Source organism: Poecilia latipinna, unplaced genomic scaffold, assembly GCF_001443285.1.
Source record: "Poecilia latipinna isolate Pla-1442-1.1 unplaced genomic scaffold, P_latipinna-1.0 Scaffold117, whole genome shotgun sequence".
Classification (NCBI taxonomy): domain Eukaryota; kingdom Metazoa; phylum Chordata; class Actinopteri; order Cyprinodontiformes; family Poeciliidae; genus Poecilia; species Poecilia latipinna.
The window spans coordinates 347,983-358,162 of record NW_015112733.1 but is presented as its reverse complement, the minus strand read 5'-3'; the positions used below and the strand labels follow the sequence as shown (position 1 = coordinate 358,162).

Below are 10,180 nucleotides of genomic sequence, written 5' to 3'. Positions count from 1 at the left end.
GTGTGTGTGTGTGTGTGTGTGTGTGTGTGTGCGCACTGTTGGCTGCTGTGGGCGAGGAGGGAGAGATGAAAGGCTCCTTTGTAGCAGGGAGGTCAGCACTGTTGACCAGTAGATGTGTGAGTAGAGCCCCAGCTCGGCTTTCCCACAGTCTGTCTGTCCACTCGCAGCCAAAGACCCTCCGTCAACAATCGAAGTGTGCCACGGCTGAACAAGCAGGAGTTTTATTGTCGCAGCGCATAAAGGCCCAAGCTGAAGGCGCTCTGGAGTTCACAAGTCTTGTTCGCGTTTGATTCTGGTTTTAAAACAGAGGAAGTAAAAAAAAAAAAAAAAAAAAAAGAAAAAAATTATTTTCCTTTTAAATTTTGCTGTTCAATGCTAAAAAAAATTGTAATAAAAAAATAAAGACTCTAAAGATGTTTTTTCTTTTCCAGCTACAACCTTTGTCCCCGGTGCTGTCAGGCAACCATGAATGAAATGTATTTTGCATACAAATTTCATTTAACTAACACTGCAGCAGATTATTCCATAGCAACAATTGACGAGCGAGTGATTGTAATCTTTCTCTTAACAGCTTCCCACTGGATGACACTGACAGATCAAGCTCTGTTTGGTTAGTCCCTGGACGCCCATCAGGAGATGCGGCCTGGATTCCCCTGAGTGGCTGCTGAGGGTGAGATAAGCAGCAGCTCATCGGTGCAACGCCGACTCGTTTAATGGGGACGGTTTTATCTCTGCTGGTCACCTTGAGATCAACTCACCTCTCTTTACTGATGGGAGTCCTGGCGATTCAAGTTAAAGCCGTTGCTGCAACACGTGGCTTTGTTATGCTGGTGTTATCCATGAACAAGAAGCAGTTCTTCCAGAGACATCGGAGAGAACATCAGTGCACTCCTCTGTCCACAGCAACGGGATGTCAGAATAAAGACGACATGAGCGTATTAGAGATTTTAGATTTACACACTACAAATGTGTGTTTGTTGTTGACCAGAAGAGTTATTTTATTTGTCTCAGTCTCATTATAGATGCTCTAATCTCTAAAACATGTCCTTGTATGTGCTGAAATCTCAGACTGAAAGTGAAGGAATACTGGTTTTCTGTCTGGTGAACAGTATTGATTTCATCCTGTGTTTTTAACAAAACAAAATTAGACTCAGTGATAAAACCTTTTTTTTTTTTTTTGCATTTAGTTTTTTTGGTAAGCAAATTCTTATCTAAACGACTTTATAGTTCAAAGAACGCCATGATAGCAAGCAAGATTCAGATGACAGTAGGAGGAGAAATAGGCCCACAGCATCACAGGTCCTCCATCATGCTTAACAGTGGGAAAGATGCCATTGTGCTGCAGCTCTGCAACCTTAAGCATTGGAGATTTTTTTCTTTACCACCCATAGCAACCTGCTCACTGTGTGCAGCTGCAAGGTAAGTCTGGTTTCCGTGGCAACTTAATCACAACAGTAAAAGATGGTTTCATTTCATTTAGTGGTTGTAAAACTCTGTGTTTTTGTTGAGAACAATTCTTTCTTACCAAGAGATTTCTTGTCTGGCTGAACAAATGTTAACAAAAACAATTTTTTGTATGGTGAGATTAAACTACGTCTGTAAAAGAGGGATTTATTTTAAGGATTTTTACACATTTTTATCAGTGTGTCAACAAAAACTGCATCAGCTAATACATTATAATGGAAATTTGTACAAATAAATAAATAAATAAATAAATAAATAAATAAAATTAAATCAAATAACAAAAATAAATAGAAAATTCTTTTCCATTGGGTGTTTTTCTGGTTTCCTCCCATGAGGTTTAGATTTATAGAGCTAAAGTAACTGCACTCATGCTTTCAAAAATAAAAGCTACAAAATATGAAAGCTGACTCAGTTACAATTTAAAGTTTGTGCAATTGAACAAACCTAGTTTTCAAGAAGAATTTGGTTCCTCTCATGCAACATATATTAGATTGTCATCACTTTAGTATAAAAGCTGCCTGTTGCTAATTTAGTCACATGAGGTGGAAGTCATTTTAAGTAGCTTATCCTACGAAGGGACACTAAATAGTTAGCATAGAAGCTTAAAATCAATTTTTCAACATCACATCAAGAGTGATTGCATCTTTGTTTTATTAATTGTCACACAAGCTTGAGAAATTAAAAAACAAAAAGGTCAAAACCTTGAAAGAAAATATTAACATCAACATCCAACCAGACAATAGCAGTACATACATCCACTTGTGGGCTAATAACTAAAAACAATTGGCATAGAAAGTTTAAAACAGAAGAGAAATATTCTCAAAAAAAGGCTGTCAGTAACACACAGTGAGGCAGAAACGCATATACTGTTACATAAAGCAGACCCAAGATAAACTCCACCGGAGTAAAAGGAAAAACATTCACATCACAACAAAAACAACTATGCCACTCAGAATGAATCCTCGGGTTTTTAACACGAAGAAAGACAAATCAGGTAACAAGAGAGAAAGCACATTGCGTTTACTTGTCCATCAATGTGATGAGACAATAAATGAACCCACGCTGAAAGAGCAGGATGGAAATAAATTTCCTACATAGTGAGGGAGAGAACGGCTCCCCTCAGGTCTCAAGAGAGTCTCTCTACCACGGCCTCCACACCGGGCCTCTGCTGCTGCCGCTGCTGCTGCTGTCCGGCTGCGTGTCGGGCCTGAGCGGGGAGCAGCTGCTGGCTCTCTGTGTCTGACGGAGCGTCTGCTCCGGCTGCCGCAGGACCTGCTGAGGTCCGGCCGAGGCCTCCGTGGCCGAGCCGACGGACAGGAAGTGAACCGAGTCCCTCAGGCAGCGGGAGTAACTCTGACAGAGACCCGACTGCAGCTGCTGCCTCAGGAAGCTCACCGTCATCTCCAGGATGTCGGCCTTCTCCAGCTTGGAGTTGGGCTCCTGCTTGTGGAACTCCTTCTCCAGGATGACCTTGAGCTGCTCGATGCAGGTGTTGATGCGGTCCCTGCGCATTTTCTCCACTATGGGTTTCCGTAGCTGCGAAGGAACGGGCAAGACGGGTGAGAAGCCTGCTGCAAGGCGGAGGTTTCCGCTTTCAGAATCACAAACACAAACAGTTTTCTACTCACTTTTATGTTGTCTCTCTCGGACATCCTGAGGTGGTGGATGGAGGAGTAGCTGTTGGGGCAGGGGGACATGTCTGCAGGTGAGCTGAGGTGCTTCTCGCAGGGCTACTCGCTTGGCTCTGATTTCTCTGGAGGAGCTTGCTCCCGGTTTTATGCTGCCTCATTAGCATAACAAAGCCGCGCGGTTCAGGCCGGGCTGGGGTTCCCACACTCTGACCAGTGGGACTCCCAGCGCCACAATGGAGGACGCGTCAATAAAACAGAGAGAGAGAGAGAGAGCATATCTGTGCCTGGTGTGGTTCCCAAGATAAGCAACAGGTAATTAAAAGTGTATCAAGGGGTCATCTGAGAATTTATCATGTTGGATGGAGATTTTTTTTTTTGGAAAGCATTAAAAGAGATCATCATCGCACACATTCTTTGAATATTTCCTTTAGAGTCGTGTGGATCATGTGTGTCTCTTTACCCCCAAACTCTCAAGTCTTCAGTTAGTTGTTGTGCCGCAGGTCACAGAGGAAATCTGCTGTTTGTCAGGCCTCTTGTTTTTCCTGTGGGTCTGCTGGAGACCCGGTGTCAAATTATAGTGTCCTCAGTTGGCAAGGCAAGCGGGCTGGCCGTGTCCCCCAGAGGGCCCGTATCACTGAATGGCCCCAGATGTGTGGCTGGCCTTGTGTGGAGCAGTCGTCCTCCCAACATCAGGGCGAATGTGTGCAGCTCCTCTAGGATCCGCTGGGAATGTTAATTGATCCTCCGTCGTGGCACAAACAGGAACCCTGTGTCTGAGTCCATCTGGGGACAATTAAGTCCTCTGGCTTCTGGTGAAGAGTGTTTTCAGTCGCCAACTATAGCTATTGCATATTTAAATGTCTAAATATATGTGTATATTTATAAAGGTACACTTGTAGTACCAGAATCATGACATTGGGCATAATCTATCAGTGTAGTATGAGTCGAATACTGTACCTTATTCATGCCCCGTTTATACTTTTATGACATTACAAGCAGAAACTTTTATGTATTTTATTGGGATCTGCTGTGATGGATCCATGTTGTGCACATCTATAAAGTAGAATTAACTTTGTCATTTTCACGTAATACTCTGAAGTTGTTCTGTCGTTTCTGCATCCGCTTTCATCCCAAGCCACTTACAAATGATAAAATAATGCCGAGAAGAAGTGTGGCTCGCATTTCTTCAGACTCTTTGAGTCAGCACTCTGCTTTGCGTCTCCGCACGCCGAAAATGTTTATGCTTTCTTCTTTGCTTTGACTAGGCCATTCTAACACACACAAACATGTGTGTTAGATCTATTGTTGTACTGCTGGAAGCTGCACCTTTTTGCTCCAGTGTCAATTATTTGCGACCTCTATCAGGTTTCCCTGTGCCCGCTAAAGAGAGACACCCACACAGCATAATGCTGCCACCACTTGTTTCTCTTTGTTTCTTCTTGTTGAAAGTTAAATTTGGTGTCATCTCACCAGAGCAACTGCTTCTCTTCGTTTTTTGTTTTTTTTGTGTGTGTGTCCTGTAGAGGGATTGTGGCAAACGCCATACAGGATCTCTTAAAGCTCTCTGTCATCTCATCACTCTTCGATTCCTCCATGACAATCGTGGCCTTTTCTGCCGTCTCTCAACCGCACATTTCTTTGTATCAGAGTACGTTATTTTTTTTGTTTGTTTGTTTGTTTGTTTTGACCCTGTGTGAATTAGCCCGCTTCCATCCGTCCAGCTGGTACCTCCTAATTTCCCCCACTGATGATAGAGCAACAAGCCAAAGTGCATCAGTTTTAATGGGCCGCCATGTTTTCAGTTTTCCAGTACTCCTTCCCTTTTTCAGGTGACGGACTGCACAGCGAGGTCAGACCTTCAAATGGCGGGTTATTGTTTTATAACTCTGCTTTAAACTTCTTTACAACCGTTTCCTTGAGCTGTGATCTGTGTGGGATGTTCGCCGTAGTTAAACTGAGTTTAAGTGATTCACACATGGAGTCTGAATCTAAAGTGCTCCAGATTAGTTTGAAAATCTCATAAAGATTTAGTGATGTGAAGAATTGTTGGCGCTTAAAACTTCAATGAAAGCACCAGCCTGAAACTCCCAAGCTACTATTTCTCCTCCCTTCACGTTTGCTTTATATTCATAACATAAAAAAAAACAACAAAAAAACAAGGCTACTGTCTGTTCCCGTCACACCTGACGTGTCTGCGCAAAAGCAGACCTTCCCCCAAAAGGTTCAGTGTCGCTGGAGCTCTTTGTCTGCAAGTGGTGTGGGAAGATGGGCTCCCCTCCCACCGGCGGCCCGAGAACTCCGAATTCCTGCCATAAAATCCCGTCCATCACCGAGACCTGCGGCGGCGCGGGGCTGCTACCCATCAGCCATCTCTCTGTGAGTGTGGTATCTCTCGTTTCCCACACTCTGCGCCTATTCACTGGCCCTGAGACGGGGGACAATAGAAGTGTGTCTTGTTACACATCACATTAGCTACGGTGTTTGATCTCCTGTTGAAGGGGAAGGAGGGGAGGAGGAAGGGGTGGTCGGCTTCAGCCAGGCCATCTGGCCTGGCATACTAGACCCTGAGAAAGTCTCAGGCAGGCATGCCACACTCTCCACAACTTCTGCACACTGAGAAAAAAGGGGGGAAAAATGTTGTGAAAGACTTTAGGAGCACTTGAGACATAATTCAAGCTTCGGGCGTCACACCGCGACCGGAGGAACAGAGGAAAGTGGAGCGTGTGACCCGCAGGGGCGTCCCAGGCCCGTTTCTAAAAACACCTGTTGGAAAACAAGGACGGACTAAACAGGGTGTTAGCAATCCCTGTGAGAAATACTATAGATGGGGCAATACAGCAATGCAGTGCTGGGATGTTTTTGTTTTTTTTTTTCTTTTTTCTCGACTTCTGGGTGTGTGGGTGTTTTAAAGTCATTTAGATCAAAAGTCTTTGGTTGTTTATTTCTGTCCAGATAAAGGATGCAGCTTAGAGGAGGAAGTGTGAGCCAGGCTTAATGTGCCAAAGTAAATAAATAATAAGGTTATAGTTTCTTCTTGATTCACAGACATTGCAGCGTTATAGCTACGGTTTCTCTCAGCCTCCTATTTTCCAGCTGAAAAGGCCAAACAGCTTGACTACTTTAAGAGTTAAGTTGCAGCTTTAATTATTTGTAATGCTGATTTTTCCACTTTTAAATGTCACATATTTGACTGACTTCCTTCACTGATCTGACTTCCAATGCCTGACGGTTATTACAACGATCATTTCCAACTTGTTTGAATAGATTTTTTTTTTTAACTGCCTTCTTTGAGGTCTAGGGACTTTTTGAGAGTCTTTAGAGGTTTTGTGGGGAAACAAAAGCATCCCGAATTGTTTCCACACATCCTTGACCAGAACACGAAGTAAGAAGAGACACTTTTGAAGCTGGTAACATGAATGACATGTCGGAGAGCGAAACTTCAACCCCACCAAGCCAGAGGCACCGTGAGGATCTGCGTGGTGGACAGATCTGCTAGCATTGCTGATCCCAAACATGCAAACAACATGTACCTTAGGTTAATTGTCGTGAGGTAGCAAAAAAAAAAAACTGTATCTCTAGTATTCCTTGTTCATTTTTTTTTAAATTGGCAAGTGATATCTGATGTTTGAAATTTTTTTTTTCACTGTCTTCTTTTGAATTGTGGCACTTTAAGACCTTCAACGTACTGAAAGAAAGTAAAAAAGCAAAGAGCTGAAACAGAGGCAGAACAAATCTGACCATCAGACTGTTCAAATTTACGAACTTCCATCAAGAAAACGTTCTTTATATCTTGCCTGTCTTGTAAGTTGAACTCATTACGTCTTCTGTTGAACTATCTCATAAGTAAATAACAATTTGATTTAAATCTTAAATTACAGGGTGTTCCTTTTAAAACCCTCTGTTCTGTTGTCGACTGCGATTTGACCTGCTGATTGTCTTTCAGGTGAAAGTTTGGTAGATGAAACGGATCCAAGTCAAGACGGCCTAAGGTGATTTGATACCTGGAATAACACACTAGATAAAATAACGATTAAAATTAAGACCAACACTGATGGTTTCTGTGTTTAAAATTTCACCAGAAGTTGATTTATTTCACATTTTCAAATGCAAACTTCTCACAGAAGCAACACGAGAGATTGTTTCAGTAAAGTCTGAAGCGAGAATAAAATACCTTTATAAAAGGCACTAAGTAGAAGATGTGAAACATCCATGATGGGCGTCATAAACAGGCAGGAAACAGAACTTCATTCAAATAAAAACCAAACATTGGTTACAAATAAACATGTTAGAATCCCAACAGGATTACAGTAAACATGGATCCACCGGATCACTTTACGGCTCGATAAAACTTCATCAACTGCAAAATGATGAAACATGTAAATCGCTGGTACTCGGTATCAATACACAGATTGTTCCGACAAATGTCTCAGACACTTAAAGAAAATAAAACCAACATGGTTCAAACGGCACAGCGGTGGCTTTCCGTTAACGTTCCACTCAGGAACAGGGAAACGACCAATCACAAGTCTTTTGAAGGGATGAACACACATGGTGTGGATATTCAGTACAACCCGACAGTTTTCAGTCCTTCCACCAGCAGTTTCACTGCACAGAGTTAAACTTGTGCCGAAGGTAGAAGGAGGCTAGACTCCAGGGGAGTCTTTTACTTTTCTGTCCATGACGTTCACAGACTTAGTGATCTCTCACTCTCCCTCTCTCTCTCTCTCTCTCTCTCAGTTGGGAGGTTTCACCAGGGTCTCCACAGAGAGCCGCCGGTCGGGCCCAGGCCCTTACTGGAGCTGACCCGATGGAGGGGAGAGCCGGGCGGAGAGGGGCTGCCGGGGCCGAGGCCGTTCCTGCCTGACGCCTGCAGACCCTGGAAGTGGCTGAGGAGCAGCAGGTGGGCCTGAGTCTGGACCTCGCAGCGGGACAGGAAGCCGACGGCCTCCTGGACGCAGCGGGAGTAGCCGTCCCTGGCCGTCATGGGGCCGGAGGTCATGTGCTGCTGCTGCTGCCAGCTCCTCAGGTACGACACGGCCATCTCCAAGATATCGGCCTTCTCCTGCTTCGAGTCCGGCTGCTGCCGGAGAAACTCGGGACCCAGCAGGGATTTCAGCTGCTCGATGCTGGTGTTGATGCGGTCTCTGCGTAATTTCTCCACCATCGGCTTTCTCAGCTGAAGGACAGAGAAAGAGAAGACGCTTCAGTAAGTTCGAATCACTTTCCATCGTCACTTTTCAAGGTAAGCGTCTAAAACCCGGGGGAGTCCAAGTTAGACCCACACAAAATTGTTGAGTCAAAAGTAAAAAAACAAAACAAAACTAAAATCAAGCAAATGAAGGAGTCTAATTTTTAAAAAAAAATGTTATTCATTAAAGATCCAAAATGTTAAAAGAGCTTTGCTGTATTAAAATAAACTTCAAACCCTTTAAGGCTCAATTAAACACTTAGCCAAGTTACATAATCTAAATAAAGGCTGATTTTGGTGCAGAAAAGGGCTGATCAGTAAAAGTCATGATTCTACCTTGGTTATAAGTACTTAATAATTTACACTGAAAGAATTTTTTATCCTGACTACAAGTCTCCGTCTGCATCGAGCCGGATCCTTCTAGAATCACAAAAATGGCCATTTTGGACTCCCCAGGTCTAAGCTGTTGGAGGAGAGGTTTACCTTGTGAGCGGGAGTCAGGTGCTCCTTGCTGGCTTGGCCGTAAGCAGTAGGCGCCATGGCTGCAGAGTAAGAGGAGCGCTTTCAGCTCAGCGTGGAGAGCCGGGTCGAGTCTGTGCTGCCCCGTCTCCGCCGCTCCTGTCCAGTATTTATACACACACATCTCCATATGAATGTGTGAGTCTGAGTCCTGTCGGAGTTTCTCACAGTCCCCCGGAGCCAATGGGAGCGCTGGGAAGGGCTTGAGGGAGCGCAGGGCTGCCACATGCTCAATGAAGTGTTTATAGCCGTGGGGACAATGAGTGTGCCTCCGGGGAGCAGGTGGAGAAATGGACCGCGAGAGAAAGAGCCCCCGGGTGGGGGGAGGAGCTGGGAGAGTGACCCGGCGGTTGTGTTGATATGGGAAAGTGGTGACCCCAGAGGGAAGCATGCCGCTGTCTCATGTCGTCTCCACTGCCACGTAATTGCAGACAAAGTGCCTCCGCCACCAGGCACACGTGGGTGTTGCAGAGGGGCCAGCCGCTTTGAAAAGACCCAACATGCGGCCACTTCCACTTGTTGGAGGCAGCAAACCTCCCCGGTGCTGCCGCGCAACAGTTGGGACGACGCAGAAATGCCTAAAGGAAAAACAGGGAGGGGCTTTTCTGGAAGGTTGAGTAAAAATAAGCACGTATGAACGACTGGTTCGACCATTATTGGTGTATTTTCATAACTAAGGTCACAATAAAGGACGTTTCAGTATAGGAGCAAAGGACATCTACAAATGTTAATTCTATGGTTTCATGTATTTTTCACAATATTCACATCCTTTGAACTTTTTTCACGTTTTCACATTAGAAGCCCAAACTTTCACGTATTTTATGCAGATTTCATGTGTCAGACCCACATAACATGATCCAAATAATAAAGTCAGTTAAAGTCATGATACAACAATCAGCACAAGATTGGAGATTAAATACCAACAAAGCATCTCATAAAGCCTTTCAGAGCAAAGAAAATTACACCATCAGACAAATATGTTGGTGGTAAATCCATTAAAACTCAAGGACTTATGAGTTATGTCCCAGGATATCATGTTATTATTGACATTTTCCTTGCAGCAAGGTGGGATTAAAAAAAAAAAAACAAACAGAAGCAATTACACAACGACATTGTCAAAACAGTAAAAGGTCTTTGCTGACAGTGATCCGACTGTGTCTCCAGTTAAGCATCTTCAAGTTTTGTTTTTTTTAGAAACTGATGTTGGACTCAGACTTCGATATACTGTGACGCCTACAGGTCACACTCAGCTAACACTTTCAGCTCTTCTCCTTCACTTACCAGAGTTTACTCTTCTGTTAATCCTCTACTTTTCATGTTACTTTGAAAAAAAGGGGAGCAAGTTAAGCATTTGCATCAAAAACTCATTTTGAGCTTA

The 10,180-nt window shown here is 43.9% G+C and overlaps 2 protein-coding genes and 1 long non-coding RNA gene across 3 annotated transcripts in view; 1 reads left to right on the top strand and 2 right to left on the bottom strand.

Annotated features, from left to right (window-relative positions):
* Positions 1-4,311, top strand: part of LOC106944900 (uncharacterized) — a 15,721-nt gene extending 11,410 nt beyond the window's left edge. The window contains exon 3 of the long non-coding RNA XR_001424434.1: positions 4,300-4,311. This is a non-coding gene — a long non-coding RNA (uncharacterized LOC106944900). The remainder of the gene's footprint in view (positions 1-4,299) is intronic.
* her12 (hairy-related 12) lies at positions 2,314-3,236 on the bottom strand. The gene is made up of 2 exons (XM_015028220.1): positions 3,093-3,236; positions 2,314-3,000 (listed from the first exon to the last, which is right to left on the bottom strand). Exons 1-2 carry the CDS (start codon positions 3,159-3,161, stop codon positions 2,605-2,607), a joined length of 465 nt encoding a protein of 154 aa, XP_014883706.1. The 5' UTR covers positions 3,162-3,236; the 3' UTR covers positions 2,314-2,604.
* A 2,839-nt stretch (positions 4,312-7,150) lies between the features above and the next one.
* On the bottom strand, positions 7,151-8,925 carry LOC106944896 (transcription factor HES-5-like). The gene is made up of 2 exons (XM_015028217.1): positions 8,767-8,925; positions 7,151-8,271 (listed from the first exon to the last, which is right to left on the bottom strand). The coding sequence occupies exons 1-2, from the start codon at positions 8,821-8,823 to the stop codon at positions 7,843-7,845; spliced, it is 486 nt and encodes a 161-aa protein (XP_014883703.1). The 5' UTR covers positions 8,824-8,925; the 3' UTR covers positions 7,151-7,842.
* Between the last annotated feature and the right edge of the window lie 1,255 nt (positions 8,926-10,180).